Here is an 18,216-nt window from a genome sequence, read left to right as displayed (position 1 = left end):
ACTTTTTTCCCTCACTGTAAGTGTAGGACATTACACGCATATACTGTAGGCATGAAAAAAATAAATGTCACGTCTTTAAGCTTTGTGGTGAAGTTATTAATCCAGTGAAAATGCAGCTAGTCTCATGGCTAGTTTTATATAAGCTCAAAACATACACAAAGGTGAATATCATTGAGGTAAGCTTCTGTATGAGCATTATAGATATGTTTATGCAGTTTCTCCATGATAAAGATTGATAGTGCAGCTGTATGATCTTTCATCTGCCATCCCAGTCTTAGCTAGTTTAGTCATGCACATATTAATCATCTGCACATGTACTGTAACTATAGTGCCCACTGCCCAGTCTGCTTAACAGATGGCTAAAGCATATTTGTAGACTTGGCAATGCAACATTTCACCTCTTGGCTTTCACCTGTGTTCAAGGTGAGTCTAGAGCACTCTTGTTGTCAGCTCTTACAACTAGTATTAGGATAATTTAGGCTTATCTTATATATCCACAAGTGACAGACAGGCATCTGCTACATTGCTTTTCAATCGTTGTTTTGATTCTGTTTTATTGCACTTTTTGATTAGTTGATTTTACTTTTTGACTGACTGAATGCCGCTTGCACTGCTAGCCCCCTACATAAATTGGTCCACCACAACTAAGTGAATTGTCAGTATCAGTGGTGACAGGTCCAGATATGGGGTATTGCTGCTTGCTATGTGTCTAGTAACTGGCTTCTGCGTTCACACACACACCTGCTGCCAGCCCTCTGTCTGGGGGGTGGGACACAAGGGGAACCGCGCCACTCCCACCCCCAAGCGTGCCAACGAGCTTGGAGAGCAAGGTGACTAACTGTGGAAGGCCATTCTAGTGCATAAACAAAGATAACGATGAAATCTCTGAGCCAATGTATTACTGGTACAAAATGTTACCATATTGAAACTCACTAATACAGTAACTGCAGAGGTCTACAAGGTCAGTGCAGAGCCTATTCTCAACACATGCTCTGTGTACCAGTGTTATTGCTGGCTCCGAGTGCCTGGCCTCTCCTGAATAGTTTCTTCTAGCTGTATCAGAGCCAATTCTCTTTGGAATTAAAAACACTCCCGTCTTACACACACACGCACACACCTCACCTACATGTTACATGTCTTGATAATGAGTCAACCAGTCGGGGATCCCAAATGCACTCTTATACAGTTAGAACAACTTTTCTGTGAGAGGTCGTCTGCAGCCATAGGAAGCTGTTTTGATCAATCCTGAAGCACTAGCATGGCCTGTAGGTTACACAGTAACCATGTTTCATTCACAGGTTTCTGTCCAGAGCAGAAGACTAACCTATACAGTAAACAGCAGGCAGCAAACCCACACTGACAGAACCACTGCTAAATCATAGCTATAACGGCATTATAAACCAGTATAACATTTTAGACGGTAGAGAACCATTTTGTAGGTCTTTATGAATCATTTAGTGGAGGTCTCTGTCTTTCTAAAGCAGCACCAGCTGTGGGCTAGCTAAACAGAACATAAAGCAACATAAAGGATTTTCCTCATCAGGTCAACCAGTTGTTGTGTAGACAACAGCTTCTCTTTTATAACTAAACCGCCCTCAAGGCCCAATCTAAGAGCTCTATTCTATGTATCATCCCCTTACTGGTCTGTAGTTGTGCAGCCGGCAGTCAGTCTTACCTTCTCCTCCCTGGTGTTGTTACTGAGACACATTTACTAACGACTATCTTCTACTGTTCTCTCCTTTCACCGTGTGCAGATGGACAAATCCTCAGTACCAGTTTCTACTGCTATTGGATCGCCACTGGCCGACGTATGCTCACTGCAGGCCTTGTCACCTTTTTGATTGGTTTTTGTTTTGATTGATTTACATATCCGATTAAGAGATTTGATTTGGGTGATGGAAGGAAAGCAGCCCTCCGGATGAAGTCACAGTCACATTTTGCGCAGCGAGCTGTAGTAGCGAGCGATAAGCGTTAACGTGTTTGAATCTTTTTTCTCTGACAGCGTTCGTTTCTCTCTAACATGTTTGTTTTTACCAGTAGGCCTTTTCATAGATGTGTCTTGGACCGGCACTGGATGCACCTACACACTGGGGTTCACACCTGGCTTTCAGAATGTTAGTCTGTCTACCATCCTCCGTAGTCTGGGGGTACTAACTACAGTATACACCATATTTTTCAGTCTTTAATATGCTTTGAAAGTGACTAGTCGTTCGTTCACGACTAGCAACTTACATTGCAACATGACACACTGAGGTAAGCAGAACAAAACTGAAATAACAGTTGTTTTATTAAGATAGAGATACGTGTCTCCAGTGTGGTGGTGCTTCACTCCCAAGCAGCTAAAAGCTAGCTGTGAGTTCCTGTCTGTGGGTGCATCTGTGTGATGAGTGGAGCCAGCCTCGTCAGAGGAAGTGTTCTAGTCAGGGTGAGGTTGTTACTGTATGTTATAGCAGCGTCTGTCTCTTCACATGACAGGAGACCTCATCACCAGGTGTGGCATCGTCTATCAATCTGATCTATATAGCACTTTCTTGTCACAAAGTGCTTCACAGGCACAACAACCAATGATGGCAGTCACTCATATGTTTGAAAGGTGTGACTGACAATACAATTTTCAAGGCTGCTCTCGTAAGAATGCCAACACCACAGTAGGTACTCCCCAGTCAAGCGAGCACTTGAGGTGCACTGAAACTTTGCAACCTTTTTAGTGTGTGTGTTTTTTAAGCCTTCTCTCGCTCTTCCTGGTTTGAGTCCTGCTCCCTGGTCAGGTGCTGAGGCAGGTTAGATGAGAATGTGACTTCAGATGAGGTGCTGGGATCAGTGGGGCGACGGCAGCTGAAGCTTACACAGTAGGACGAGTTCCCGCTAAACACTGATCGAAGGTCAGTTAAGCTAGTTAGAGCATGGATGACTTGGAAGTTCTCACTGCAAGTGAATCAGAATCCGACTGTCGATTGAGTCTAATTGATTCAGGCTTTATAACCTCAATCATTCCTCCCAGTGAGACACACCAAAGTAAGCTTTAGTTGCTCGAGCCCCAAGTCCAACCAAACCCATTTTATTATTTAAAAAAGCTTTTTATTTTCTTTAGAGTGATTGGAAAATAATGATAACCTAAGACCCTCCTCGAACCCCCCACCACCACGACCACCATCTGTCAGCAAGTCCCGTCTTATCTCTGGTCCCCATGGTAACACTGTGTCCCTCCGCCGCTGTGTGCTCCTAACAGGGTGCCGTAGTCAGGCCACTGCACAGTTCCTTAGTGGAGACCAAGAGCCTTGGGCCTTTAGGGGCGGTCTAGCAGGAGAGTTCCAGGTATATACCTATGCACTGACTTCACAGATCATAAATGTGGTGTAATGCTAGTAAAGAAAATACGAGTTTTGTGTTGAAGAGAAAGTGGTTGTTGCGCACAGCAGACGCGAAAGGGTTTGGTCTGTCTAAGGTGGGCTGATCATGACTAGGTCTGAATCTCTTAAAAGGTGTATACCTCCGAATCCTTATATAATAAGTCCATGTCTTGGACAGAGAGTGCCTGTGAGTTTCTAAAGGTATTGGTCCAACCAGCATCTGGTATGGTCCAACCAGTCTAAAAAGGGAAAGGGTGAACTGACATCATAAAAAGCTAAAGCAGTCACACTGTGGTTTTCTCAAATTTGAATTTCTTTCAGCCGACTGCCCAAAGGAGATGCTGCTTTTCCTTGGCGCACGCGTTCTGCCATCTCTCCTGAACGTGTGGCATGGCTAGGGTTGGATTTCCATGACATCTCATTTCTTTGCAGGAAAAGCTCAGTGCAAAAATCCCCCCTTTGCACACGCAAGCTCATGCATCGCAGCGCCAGCGAGAACGCAAGCGAGTCCGCCCGCACAACAAACTCCATGAGCAAACACGATACTCCTAGACTAGAATAGACTGTTGAACGATACTCCTAGACTGTTGGAAACAGGGTTTTTTTCAACTCTGTAGTAGTTGATCTTTAAAAGACTTGGTGTATCTAATGTTTAATTTAATGTTCGAATAATGTTTTACTTCTGGAGTTTTGCTCCTGGAGTTTTGTCTCTGTGTCAGCGCCAGCATCATGACTTCTCTCTACAGGAGGGCCCGGCCCTGCCCAGCGCAGCGACTCGAAGCGATGCCTTAGACCAGACACGGGGAATGGAGCAGCAGCATCTCCTTTAGCCAGCAGCACCTTTCTCAGACCAAGCCTCTGCTCCTCCCATTTACACCTGTAACTCATATTCCGCTGTCTTTAAAAAGAAAACATGCTGTATGTGCTATGCTCTCATAAAAACAGATGTGATGATTTGCTACTGCTGTTCACTGTCTAGCCAAAAGTGCCACAGAAGCCATTTTTAGTAACGTTACTTCCATGTCTTGGACCATTGGCTGGTTTAACCTTCCTTTGACACTGCTGTTGTTGGTGCCACAGTGTCTTAGCAGTAGCAAAGGAGCTCTGAGTCTGAGACAGTGAATGCAGAGACCCAGTGCCTGATGTCGGTTATACTGAACCTGTCTGTTTTGATCCCTCGACAGAGATTGTTGCCAATCGACGGGGCAAACGATCTTTTCTTCCAGCCTCCTCCCGCACTGCCAACATCCAAAATCTATTCCATCAGGCCCTACTATGCTAAAGATGAGGTGAGGAGAGTTTTTATGGCACCTTTGCCTTACATCAGTAGGTGTGTCTGTCTGTGTGTGGGAATGGGTGGGTGTCATTTCCCTTCTGGAGCAATGATTCCTGTATGCAGTCAGTGATTAGCTGAACAGACTGGGTGTAACTGCATACTGTTGGTATCTGAGCTGTCCTAGTTTTAAACACTGCTTTGAGGTTCTTTTGCAGGACTGTTTATCCATTCTGCACTGTCAGCAGTCTCCTCCATTCCTGTGTGTGTGCGTGCGCGGTGTGCTGAGTCCTCTATCTGCTCGTGTGTGTTCCAGCATGCGGTTTATAAGATCTGCAGAGAGATGTACTCTGAAGGAGTGGAGGAACTGCCCTTCTCTGGAGAGGAGCCAGACCTCATAGGAGACAGGTAAGAACTTTTTTATTTTAGTTGTCATCTAACATTATTTTGAAAACTATGGAAGTGGAGACAATTCACCCTAATGTAAATTGTTCTCCAGGTTAGTAGGAGGGTTTCTGAACCTGAGTCCAGACTATGGGTTTGTCCTGGAGGACGAGGAGGGGATATGTGGTTACGCTCTGGGCACTGTGGACGTCAAGCCCTTTGTCAAGAAGTGTAAGATGAGCTGGATACCCTCCATGCAGGAGAAATACAACAAGCCCGACTGCCAGAAGGACCTCTCTGAAGCCGAGGTAGGAGACTGGGTTGACTTTGAGTCTCTTTCAATTGACTGTTTTTATTCTAGTGCTGTGATACTTTTTTTTATTTTCATAAGTTGCGCAATGAACATGATATCTGGTTGTCTTACCTACTTCGGTCGAATTCACAATACCTCTTTCACACTACTGAACTGAGCCGAACCAAGCCGAGCTGTACTGGGCTGGCCTGGTTATGCATGCACCATAGTTGCTGGAAAGTACAATGTCAAAGGAAAATAACCGAGACCGTACAGTTCAGGTGGGCATGATAGTGTGAAAGGGTTATTATTGTACGTTGCTCTGGATGAGAGCGTCTGTTAAATTACTAAAATGTCAAACGATCTCTCTCCCCCTCATGTAGAAGATGATGTTGAGTTTCCATGAGGAGGAGGAGGGCCTCCCAGAGTCGTTCCTCTCCAACTTCCCGTCCCTCATCAAAGTGGACATCCATGCCAAGGTCACCGACCCCAGCGTGGCCAAGAGCATGATGGGGTGCCTGCTCTCCTCCCTCAAGGCCAATGGTAGGTGGAGTCTACAGAACCTGTCTTAATCAATCAAGCACATTTGCTGGGGGGGGAACTCATCTATTAATCGTCCCTAACAAACATCTATGATCCATTATCGAAAACTTCAGTCATCCACATCCCATTTATAATGCATAAGGATGCTTGTCATGAAATTGTATGATCCACTTATGTTGTATCATCATCTCGTAATGGTCCTAGCTAAATACCAGCCATTTTGAGTCAGTTGAAAAAGTCCTACATAGAGAGACGTAACATTATTAGCCGTATAGTAGTACATTAAGGCTCATACGTGCTTATAACAAATTATCAAGCATATCTGCATGTTTTAAGTAGTGTTATCGTAACTGTTACTTACTTATGTTGCTAAGCTGTTTACTCTTTCTCCCCCAGGTTCCATTGGTGCGTTCTGTGAGGTGCGTCAGGCAGACAAGAGGATGATAGACTTCTACAGTAAGCTTGGCTGCTTCGAGGTCGCCAAGATGGAAGGCTTCCCCAAAGACATCATCATCATGGGCCGCAGCCTCTAAGAACAACTACGACATCATCAACACGGGACGCATCTTCTGAGACAGTTAGCCTGGCTAACCAAGCAACCATGGAGCTGTATAGAGAGCTTAAGTCAGCCAGGCTAAGGATCACTGTCTGACTGTCTGTTACCTTTACAAAACAACCAATACTTGACGATTTTATACTTCAACCACCTGGACTAGACAAGGCTAGAGGCAGCCTGTTTTTAGACAGTGTTCAGAAACATGGCATCTTGTACAGATTCACTGTGCTGCCCTTAGAGGCCCAGAGCTCTGCCGGATTGAAACAGAATCCGAAACTGTAAGAGCCACAGAGGTCATCTGCAGCCCTGTAAAGCCCTGTGTGTGTTGATTTGAGCCAAGATGGCGGACGGTTTCCTTCTGTATTTGGTCTCCAGAGTGGAGTCGGTGGTGACTGTTCCCCGTACGGCTGCAGGAAGTAGGAGCTGGTCAGGTGCCATCCACTTCCATTAGCCTTTCAGACCATTCGACTTGACTGTCAGTAGCCCCGAGTGGGGGTCTGTCTGCGTCTCACACAGACACAGTCAGGGGGTGTATTTAGATATTACTTCATCTGAAATGGCACCCTATTCCCCATGTAACACATTACTTTTGTCTGAAAAAGGTAGTGCAGTGTAGAGAGAATAGGGAGTGATTTGAGACTTGGTAGTAGGTCCTGACACTGCACCCTAGTATAGGCCTAGCTGACAGGGGTGCTGGTTGGGGAAAAGGGGCCTTTTAAAGTATATTACCGTTTTCTCGTGCACCACCTCTTCAAACAGGTGGTCCTCCTAGCTAACAGAGTGGAGAGTGGTTTATGATTCCACCTATACTGTAGAGTTTTCCAGTGCATCCATTTCACTCTTGAGTTTGAAAAACCAATTGTCTCATTGTGGTGTGTTACAGATTCCTCAATAGTTTACCTAAACGGTGACAAACATGCAGAGGAAATCATATGTTTGAGTGTTCGAGGAAACTTCTGAAGACTAGTAGTAACAAGAGTTGTTTTCTGGAAACCCACCTGAGTAGGAATGGATAACCTTGAAGAGAGAGAAAGGAATATGTGGAAGTGGTCACTTCTGTTATGGTTCTCAGTCTATTCCCTTAACCCTTTGCTTTTGGCCATGCTTTTTTACTAGGGATGTAGCGATTTACCGATACGCATTGGTCTCCATTTAAAATGTTTGAAGATATAAGTGCACCGGTCCGCGGACCCCAAACCGATCCAAATGTAGCATACATCGGTCAGAAAATCAATTTAAATGTTACGAATCGCCGGTTCACCAACATCTTTTGCTCATATTACATTATTTCTACCTTCCAAAAATACTTCTAAACTTTTGTGACAACTGATGCGTCCTCTTTCCTTCCGTGTCGAACTGCATGTAACTGTTGACAGTCATTGATCTACAAGTCATTTTGCATGCCGAACAACCCCAGGCAATATCAGTAGCCTAGTCAAACTGATACACTTTACAGACAGACTTTACGGTATGTTGCCTGTAAAAAAAAAAAAAAAAAAATACAGGCAATGTTTTTTAGAGCCCAATTCATACAGTCACATTTTTACCACATTCTTGCCAGGATAAGCCTTTTTTTAATATCTCCCGTGCACATGTCTGCAAGTGTAGGAGTGAGAGTAGACGTGGGCCAATGTGGGTAATAAATCAATTGAATATACACCATCACAAATAAATCCATTATTAATTAGTTTTAGGCACGATCTAAGAAACATAAGACTCATTTTGTCCCCCAAAATAATAGAATGCCATATTTTGAGATCAATTATGTTACTGGTCTCTGCAGCCTATATGGCTGCGGCATCCACATGAAATACATTTTTATTTTGTTAATTAAACAGACAGGACATACTTAGGCTACCCGGATCAGTCGACACACATTTTATAGTAGGCTAAGAATATAATTAAATATAACAGAATAAAATACAACAAATATATTTCCCACACAACTTGCGTCACGGCAATGTGTGGAACCGATGTCATATAAAAAAGTGATATTTTGAAACAGCCCAGGGCAAGCCCATGTTTTTTTGATCCACGTTTCATCTCTTTCCTACCCTCACTCTGCTTTGTTAGGGAGCAGGCATAGGGTCTTACATTGAGAGTATCTTCATCATGATACCGATAGAAAATAATAGGAATCTATATTATTTTCTATAGGAATCGAAACGGTGCTGAAATAGTTGACCACACGCAGGTAGGCTATTGCGTCAATCAAATGTATTATAACAATTGGATGACTTTGGGAGTTTCAGTAAGCAACAATTTGATGCCTTCAATTGGATTAGCCTACTTTATTCCAATATTTGTGTCATTCAGTGATATTTACTCCCACGGTAATTCTTTTTGGATCCATCCAGTAGTAGTTAAGAAAACAGTGCATGTGGTGGGCTATTCGAAGATGGGTGAAGTGACATGTCTCGCAAAGTTTAGAACTGCCAGGATGAGAGTAGTAACGGGCGCTGCCTAGCAACCATCAATAACTTAAGAGCGTGCCAATGCCGCCTCAGCATTACGGCTACATTTCATACTAAGCTGTAGGCAGAACTTTACCACAATCAAGTCTCCGGGAATACCTTTCATATATAAAGAGAAGTCTGCAAAAAGTTGGCGGGATGCTAAAGTTAGCTGAAAAAACGTATTGGTTTGAAAGGTGTATGAGAAGGGTGCAATTGCGGCCCGCAATTCGAGGCGTTCCTGCATGTGGGCATTCCTGCATCTGCATATTCAGGAAAGGAATGCCCACATTCAGGAAAGCCCGGAATTGCGGGCCGCATTCACACACTGCGCACAGTGTCCAGCTTCGCGCGCTGACCAACACAAGGTAGGCGGCCTGTTCCTGCACTTGCATATCTGTGCGGCACCTTCAGCATTTAAATGCTAAAATGGCTTGCTTGATATTAGGCTTTATTAGTTGAGTGACAACCTATGTAATTTGCTAGGTTATTGTTATCTATGTGCTGTTGAAAATTGTGTTTTACTGGAGGAGACAACTCTCTTCTGCCTATACCTGCAGAACAGGGTTTACAATATGTTTTGATTGTTCAGGTTCACCATCAGCAATAGTTTGGTAGTTTTACTTTAAGCAATCAGTGTATATGGTCATTTTTAGATATACAGGGTAAAGTTGATCATTTCATAACGAGGACACCAATCACCTTTGGGAGGCGCACTGCATGGTCGAAGCGAGAGGATAACATCACTCCATAACTTCCGAACAGTAAAAACTATTCAATTTTGAAAAAGGTTGTGCTATATATTCATTGCCTATGTCATAGCTAATTTGTAAACAATTAGCTATGACTAATTTTGTAAACAATAAATATTGATACATTACTAGCACTAACACTTAATCTGCATTAGTGGGTGTTGGTGATTTCAGAATCAAAGTGGGGGGACAAAAAACATATGCTACATTGCCCCCCCAATCTGATAGTTGTAGTAGGGTGGTAGATGCCTAGTCTCCCTTATGGCTCAGCTCAGGTGCCTGCATAGTACATACACCGCATAGAAATACATCATTTACACGAACACACACACACGGAGAAGTCAGCTCGGACAGTTCCAGCTCAGAGAGGCCCAGCTCATGAGCTCCATCAGCAGCAGATTTTAATTCAGAATGGAAAATGAATGTGTTTATGCAACAAATGTTAGTGCATCGCATCGAACCGAATCGCATCGATTCGTTCTCTAATCAAACCGAATCGCACCGAATCGTTTCAAACTAAAACGTATCGTTCCTGTATCGTATCTAGATACGTATAGAATCGTTTTGGAAAGGAAAGATGTACGTCCCTATTCTTTACAGTATGTTTATATATTGCTTTTATATTGCGTTTTGGTTCATTGCCTTTCTATATGATTTTTCTACCTGTGGATATCTCCAAGGGGCCTATTGCCCTGTACTGTAGATCACAGGTGATTCTCATGCACTCTTGTCTACTGTCAATCCACCTTCCACCTGACAAATACACAAGGGGACTTGAGAATGGGTGGGTTCATTTTAGCTTGCTTGGTGCCCAGGGTGGGCTGTTTTGACATTTTATTTAGCATGGAATAGTCTAAAAAGGCAAACTCCGACCTCCCAGTACCCCAGGAGAGCTAAAAACGAACGCACCTTAACTCAAGGGTGGGCCATCTGCTCTGAAATGTCTCTAGATTCAGTCAAAAATCCAGTGCTCTGGCTATTAAACCAAGAGAGATTAACCTTATCTTAATGTTAGAAAACGTGAAAATACGACAAAATAGTTTGCAGATGCTTCAGCACTCCCGCTATAATACAGCTGCTCTATTTCTCAACTTCCCGCAATGTGCTGAGGAATGCTAACCACTAACCTGAATCTTATCCAGGACAGAACGTTCAGTTAGAAATATACTGTGTAGGACAGACGCAATTACCTGCCAAGCAGAATGAGGAACCATGTCGGCTCTGTACCCCACATTTCTATCTGCAACGTCCTACAACATTGCACCCACTTGAATACCATTGCTGCCCTTCTCCCGGTTAGGGTTGTTAAGCTAGAGTGGCACTAACTGACTACCTTCACTGGCCCTGGCCGTGCCAAGAGAGAAATGGAGGGGGCGATATACTATACCTAGGCCTTTTGTATCTACGTATGTGTTAAATGTTTTATACTCCAAACGTGTTTCTCATTTTGCTGTTTTTGTTAATGTAAAGCGAGTAAAAAAAATCACTTTGATCCTAACATGAAGCCTTCTCTTTGTAACATGAGGAGCAGCCGTAGCTCATGTTGTTGCTTTGTCCTAGCTGCCTGCCAATGTGATGGTTTGATACATACAGTACATCTGTGCTGTGCATGATGCTTATTAGATTTGTTTGGTTTAGCAAACATAAAATTAAAAAAGATACATCCATATTACAGTCTAGTTCATCGGGGGAGTTGATAGCTTGATTCCCGTCCTCAACCTATGACGTCGCCGCAGACACGACCTACATAGACAAGTCAATTAAAACATGTAAAGGAGTAGGGAAAAAAGAAGACAAGTATTTGGTTTGCTAATTTTTGTTTTCTGACTTTTGTCATTTCTCAATGAGCACAAGCCTGAATCAGTTTAAATATTTTAAACACTAGTTAGATTGCAGTCATTTTAGTCTGCTCTATTCAACACGTCACCCTCCGGACTATATTATTCTGTGATGGTCAAGTCAATTTCCCAGAGAGAATAGCAACATGTATCCTCCCAGTTCTCCACTGGTATTGAAGGATTCACTTTTCCATAACGTCAGACATTTTGTCATTGCTTGTGCTATTGTGACGATTGCTTTTCTTCTGCCTCCTGATTTTGAAAGTATAGCTGCAGTTGAAAGAGATTATTGTAGGCCTGCATTTGGTGATACATACATGGGGAAAAATTTTGTGTTTGTTGCGGGGGACGTTTATTGATAATGTAACTATAATTTCTGTAAAATTTGTATGTAAAAGGAAAATTATGGTTCATAATATTAATAAACAATGTAAAACGTGTTTTGAGTAGTGTATTATTGTATGATCTCGTGAAAAAGGTGTTATGATTACACAACTCAACACCCAGTCATATCAGTAAACAGCTGCAACTATGTAACAGGTATTATGTAGACTACTGTATTTATTAGGATCCCCACTAGTTATATAGCCTAAGCAGTCGACAGTGCATGTTCGCTATATCTGCACTAGGCTGGATGTGCCCAGTAACACATTCGTGTTCCCCATGGACCGGCTCATACAGAAAGCATCCTCCATTCAGGCTGCAAAGGCATAATTTCCCTCCTTAACTAGCTTTAATGACGAGAAGGTGGGTGAAATATGTGTAGGTCTACTTTCTTTATGCACCACCATTTTGTAACCACGTTTCCATCCACAGTTTTTATTCGCGGAAAGTCATACCCAAAGATAGACCAGAGCCTGTCGTTTCCAATAGGAGCAAGTTAATCATAGTGGGCAGAACAAGCAAGGAGGTGGACATAGCCAAGCACGAGCTAGTGAGATCCTATTGGCGTGTTCTAGCATTTATTTGCATATTTCCGTTAGGGAACGCCTACTCAAGTGCGCAGGTGCAATAACTCAATTTTCCCTTGCACTCCTAAACTAAACATGATTTGAAACTTTGGCAAAGGGTAAAGTCTAAAAAACGCAGTTCACTCTGTTTGTTACAGATTCTAGTTTTGAAAACAGAAAACTGTATGGAGATCAAATGTTTAATGATAAGAAAATGTGCAGAATGTCGCTCCATCTTCTCCCACTGCCGGCCACTGGGCTTCCTCATCACTATCGGTAGAGTTAAATGCGATGGAAACATATTAACTTTTTATTTTTATTTGGTGCATGAAAACTTCAGTGAAAAAGTACATTGTGTGTGAACTATGTCATAACGCACTGATTTTTAGCCACAAGTCCATTTGGTGGAAACACCACTGGTGGGAAAATGCGCATATTTTCGTTATGCGGATTCTACAATATTCGCATGAAATTCTGTCGCCAATTGGATGGAAACCTAGTTTATGATAAGGAATTCGTTTTTCTAACTTCTTATCTTGATAGACAAACAATAACTGATGCTGTAGACTCCAGACTCAAACCAAAGCCCAAACCTTTGGCCCCTTCCCTTCAAACACATGTCGATGACGTATTTACCCCTGCGACGCGATTTGTTTTGGCGTCATATGTTGTATCTCTTGAAAGCAAGAGTGATCTTCCATCGAGCTAGCTAATACATTTACTTTATTTTCACACAATCAATTATGTCGCACAGTCACGGAGAAGACGATTGCTGCTCAGAAGACCACGGGAGTGTTGGCCAATCGAGATTGGAGAGTTATGTATTCAGTAAGGATCGCCTTTTCCAAAGCAAAGTGTTGTATAAAGTCCGTGGTAGCAGCACACGTGGGGATGCCATCATGCTGTATTTTGGATCGTGTTTGATTGCACTTTTTAAAATGTATTTTTTTTTTACAATGAGAGTAACCGATTTAGAGAGAAATGTATTATAAGAAAGACTGCTAAAATATATTTACATTTTATCATAATTATTATACACCACAGCTGTACGCGCTAATGTTACATCCGCCTCTGAACCACACTTGTAATGTTAGCTAAAATTGCAACATTGTATCTTCGTAGGTTGTGAATTATCCTCCAAAGTACCGTTCTACACTTTCCAAGGGGACGAAGAGGAGGATTTGGAACACTTTCTCGAGCTACGGACGGTAGGTCTTACTTTAAGCTAGCTAACTATATCACTTCACTCTCTTTTGTACAGTTAGACTAACTTTTTTCTGAGACATGATAACGTTACTCATGACATTGGAACCAATTGTTCTCAGATGTGCCAGGGTCTAGAGTTCTGTTGCTGTAGCATAGCGTACATGCCTCTGATACAGAAAAGTTAGCGAATCAATGTTGTAATGCCTCTTCAAATCCACTGTATGATTTTATTTAGAGGGAGCGAAGTCCCTGCTGTACAAATACTGGATAAATCTGTTGTCTTCTATCTCTAGGTTTGCCTAGGAGAGGGAGCGAAGGAGGAGAGTAATGTGGTGGAGGTGACCGCTATGAACCACCAGGGGAAAACTATCTCTGTACCCGTCGCCAACCTCCATATCAACTGCCTGCCCATGGTGAGTGGCACACATACACCACCACCTAGTTCAGACTGGGAGGGGAAGGAATTCAAAAGAAGACGCTTCTACAATCTCCTACACGCTGCTTATTTGTAAAGTTTCTGACTTTCCACATGTGGGAAATGAAACAATCTCATAATGCACTGGCCACCTGTAACACTTGGAGGTTTCAGATGTTTGTCTAGTTCTTAGGCATTTGTGTGGATCTGAAAGGGCTAGGGATCGATTTTAGATTAAATGTCTGTCTTGCGGTGTGTGTGGTTGGCAATCTCAATTGTTCTCTTCCTCAGGTGAGTCTTGGGGAGTTTGAGTTGAAGGCCCCCGTCACCATCAGACTGAAGTCGGGTACCGGACCAGTGACCGTTAGCGGTCTACACCTCATTGGTAAGATGATTGATTGATTGAATAATTGGCCTGTAAGGACATGATCTTGACCACATATACATTAAAGGAAAGATTCACCCGTCATATGATGCAAAACTCGTCATACCGGCTGTATTTCTACCTGCTTGAACGGCAATAGCTCAGATACACATGAAAACATGAAATGACCCTGGGAATTGATAAAACATCACTTAGAGATGCACAAAAACTATATAACATTCAAAATGGGTGAATCTTTCCTTTAAAGGGACAGTCTGTAAGTTCTCTGACCTGTTGGCAGTGAGAGAGTAAACGGTCCTAACCGAGGACCCCTTTTTTCCTAGTGATTGATAACTTGTCCTCTTCTCTACCAGCCTCTGACAATGCTGACACTGACATGTCTAGCGAAGAAGAAGACTTTGACGAGGAGATAATCCCCATCAAACCAGCCAAAAAGAAACAGAAGTTGTAAAGGGACTGGATCTCGTGTCCTGGATATAAGATTAATAAATGGGTTTTTAGGGAATAAAGGCAAGATCTTCTTGTACCTATAGGAAATTCAAATATTCTCTATCCCACTGCAAAGTTGTTTAGGAATGTGGGAAGAAAAATACTGGGGGGAAATTATGGATGAAAGGTGCGCGAATGTGGACCTCATGTTTGATCTTTGACTGTAGCCATGTTTGGGTTGTGGTTACTGAACCATGTCCAAGGGGTAAGTCTACTCTCTGGCCTGTTGGAAAGAGCTCTTGGTCTGCAGTGTTTTCAGCTGCAGAAATGTTTTGTTTCATTGCAATTGATTCTTTAAAATGTATTAAATACAATTAAGATCCTAAGATGTTTTTTTTAGTATTATTATAACAAGTGTTTGGTTGAGTGGAGATGGATAACTAAGCTTTTAGGAAATATCAGGCCGGGATTCAATCCGATTGGCCCTTTTCGGCTATGTGGAAACCACATTGACGGTGAACGGTGCATATGTCGGTTCAATCGGAAATGACCTTTTCAATGTCAATGATCTAAAGCTGATCGGAATGAATCCCTGCTATAGTTTCCTAAATACTTTTTCATGGTTACAGCACCAGCAATTGACTGAATTTTTTACTCCTGGCTTTCAGGAAAGTTACCTTTTTGTGGGTGAAAGTGGAATATACATTCATGTTTGCATGCTATCGTTTATTTGGAAAACATATTAAACCTAATTGTAAATGGGGTTTCCAGGTTGGTGGGGAAGGGGGTTGGAGAGGTGGGTGTTAATGTATTGGTGTTTTCCTTGCTCTTCTGGCTGGGTTGGATTTGAACAAATCTGGATAAATAAGTTAAGTCAGGTAACTTTGAGAAACACTCACTCTAACATTGAACATAGGTTATAAAAATTAGCCACACACAAAAATTACGATCCGTTTCGTACTATTTAGGGAAATGAAAGCTGGCAAATTTATTGATCCTTTGTAATATTACCTTTAATTTTTTTGTGTGTGTAAATTTTCAGATTGTATAAATAAAAACAGTTTTGGTTATTATTAAGAAGTCTCATTTATTGGCTTTTTAACAAATCAATTGAACCGGGAAGTCTCAAGGTTTTGCTCGCCTGAGGTAGAGTATCTCATAATAAGCTGTAGACCACACTATTTACCAAGAGAGTTTTCTTCTATATTTTTCATAGCTGTCTATTTACCACCAAAAACCAATGCTAAGATTGCACTCAATGAGCTGTATAAGGCCATAAGCAAACAGGAAAATGCTCATCCAGCGGCAGCGCTCCTAGTGGCTGGGGACTTTAATGCAGGAAAACTTACATCCGTTCTACCTAATTTTTACCAGCATGTTAAATGTGCAACCAGAGGGGAAAAAACTATAGAAAACCTTTACTCCACACACAGAGATGCGTACAAAGCTCGCCCTCGATTTGGCAAATCTGACCATAATTCTATCCTCCTGATTTTAAGCAAAAACTAAAGCAGGAAGCACTGGTGACTCGGTTAATAAGGAAGTGGTCAGATGACGCAGATGCTAAGCAACAGGACTGTTTTGCTAGCACAGACTGGAATATGTTCCGGGATTCTTCCGATGCCATTGAGGAGTACACCACATCAGTCACTGGCTTCATCAATGCATCGATGACGTCGTCCCCACAGTGACCGTACGTACATACCCCAACCAGAAGCCATGGATTACAGGCAACATCCGCACTGACCTAAAGGGTAGAGCTGCCTCTTTCAAGGAGCGGGACTCTAACCCGGACGCTTATAAGAAATCCCGCTATGCCCTCTGATGAACCATCAAACAGGCAAAGAGTCAATACAGGACTAAGATTGAGTCGTACTACACCGGCTCCAACGCTCGTTGGATGTGGCAGGGCATGCAAACTATTACACACTACAAAGGGAAGCACAGCCACGAGCTGCCCAGTGACACAAGCCTACCAGACGAGCTAAATCACTTCTATGCTCGCTTCGAGGCAAGCAACACTGAAGCATGCATGAGAGCATCAGCTGTTCCAGATGACTATGTGATCAGATTTTTAAGCAGGTCAACATTCACAAGGCCGCAGGACCAGACGAATTACCAGGACGTGTACTCCGAGCATGCGCTGACCAACTGGCAAGTGTCTTCACTGACATTTTCAACATGTCCCTGACTGAGTCTGTAATACCAACATGTTTCAAGCAGACCACCATAGTCCCTGTACCCAAGAACACTAAGATAACCTGCCTAAATGACTACCGACCCATAGCACTCACGAGAGCATCCTGACTGGTTGCATCACCGCCTGGTATGGCAACTGCTCGGCCTCCGACCGCAAGGCACAACAGAGGGTAGTGCTTACGGCCCAGTACATCACTGGGGCCAAGCTTCCTGCCATCCAGGACCTCTATACCAGGCGGTGTCAGATGAAGGCCCTAAAAATTGTCAAAGACTACAGCCACCCTAGTCATAGGCTGTTCTCTCTGCTACCGCACGGCAAGCGGTACCGGAGCACCAAGTCTAGGTCCAAAAGGCTTCTTAACAGCTTCTACCACCAAGCCATAAGACTCCTGAACAGCTAATCATGGCTACCCGGACTATTTGCATTGTCCAAATGTTATTGCGGGTGTAGCGAAATGCTTGTGTTCCTAGCTCCAACAGTGCAGTAGTATCTAACAATTCACAACAATACACAAATCTAAAAGTAAAATAATGGAATTAATCTAAATATTAGGACGAGCAATGTCGGAGTGGCATTGACTAAAATACAGTAGAATAGAATACAGTATATACATATGAGATGAGTAAAGCAGTATGTAAACATTATTAAAGTGACTAGTGTTCCATTATTAAAGTGGCCATGTCTATGTATATAGGGCAGCAGCCTCTAAGGTGCAGGGTGGAGTAACTGGGTGGTAGCCGGCTAGTGATGGCTATTTAACAGTCTGATGGCCTTGAGATAGAAGCTGTTTTTCAGTCTCTCTGTCCCAGCTTTGATGCACCTGTACTGATCTCACCTTCTGGATGATAGCGGGGTGAACAGGCCGTGGGTCGGGTGGTTGATGTCCTTGATGATCTTTTTGGCCTTCCTGTGACATCGGGTGCTGTAGGTGTCCTGGAGGGCAGGCAGTGTGATGCATTGGGCAGACTGCACCACCCTCTGGAGAGTCCTGCAGCACACTGTCTGTGTGGGTGGACCATTTCAGTGATTGTCAGTGGTGTATGCCGAGGAACTTGAAGCTTTTCCACCTTCTCCACTGTGGTCCCGTCGATGTGGATAGGGGCGTGCTCCCTGTGCTGTTTCCTGAGTCCACGATCAGCTCCTTTGTTTTGTTGACAGAGAGATTATTTTCCTGGCACCACTCCGCCAGG

General features: G+C 43.1%; 2 protein-coding genes across 2 annotated transcripts in view; both read left to right on the top strand.

Annotated features, from left to right (window-relative positions):
* The window catches only part of oga (O-GlcNAcase), a 58,527-nt gene extending 46,646 nt beyond the window's left edge, over positions 1–11,881 (top strand). Inside the window, exons 13-18 of the mRNA XM_041879022.2 lie at positions 3,230–3,315; positions 4,535–4,639; positions 4,940–5,031; positions 5,123–5,315; positions 5,683–5,842; positions 6,239–11,881. Of these exons, the coding sequence (XP_041734956.1) occupies positions 3,230–3,315; positions 4,535–4,639; positions 4,940–5,031; positions 5,123–5,315; positions 5,683–5,842; positions 6,239–6,375 (773 nt within the window). The 3' untranslated portion in view covers positions 6,376–11,881. The remainder of the gene's footprint in view (positions 1–3,229; positions 3,316–4,534; positions 4,640–4,939; positions 5,032–5,122; positions 5,316–5,682; positions 5,843–6,238) is intronic.
* Positions 11,882–13,038: 1,157 nt separating this feature from the next.
* On the top strand, positions 13,039–15,903 carry npm3 (nucleophosmin/nucleoplasmin, 3). The gene is made up of 5 exons (XM_041898519.2): positions 13,039–13,219; positions 13,514–13,599; positions 13,891–14,010; positions 14,304–14,397; positions 14,751–15,903. Exons 1-5 carry the CDS (start codon positions 13,135–13,137, stop codon positions 14,846–14,848), a joined length of 483 nt encoding a protein of 160 aa, XP_041754453.1. The 5' UTR covers positions 13,039–13,134; the 3' UTR covers positions 14,849–15,903.
* The last annotated feature ends 2,313 nt before the right edge of the window (positions 15,904–18,216 follow it).

Source organism: Coregonus clupeaformis, chromosome 1 (assembly GCF_020615455.1).
Source record: "Coregonus clupeaformis isolate EN_2021a chromosome 1, ASM2061545v1, whole genome shotgun sequence".
Lineage (NCBI taxonomy): Eukaryota > Metazoa > Chordata > Actinopteri > Salmoniformes > Salmonidae > Coregonus > Coregonus clupeaformis.
Note: the sequence above shows the minus strand (reverse complement) of the source record. Positions and strands in the feature narration are given on the sequence as shown.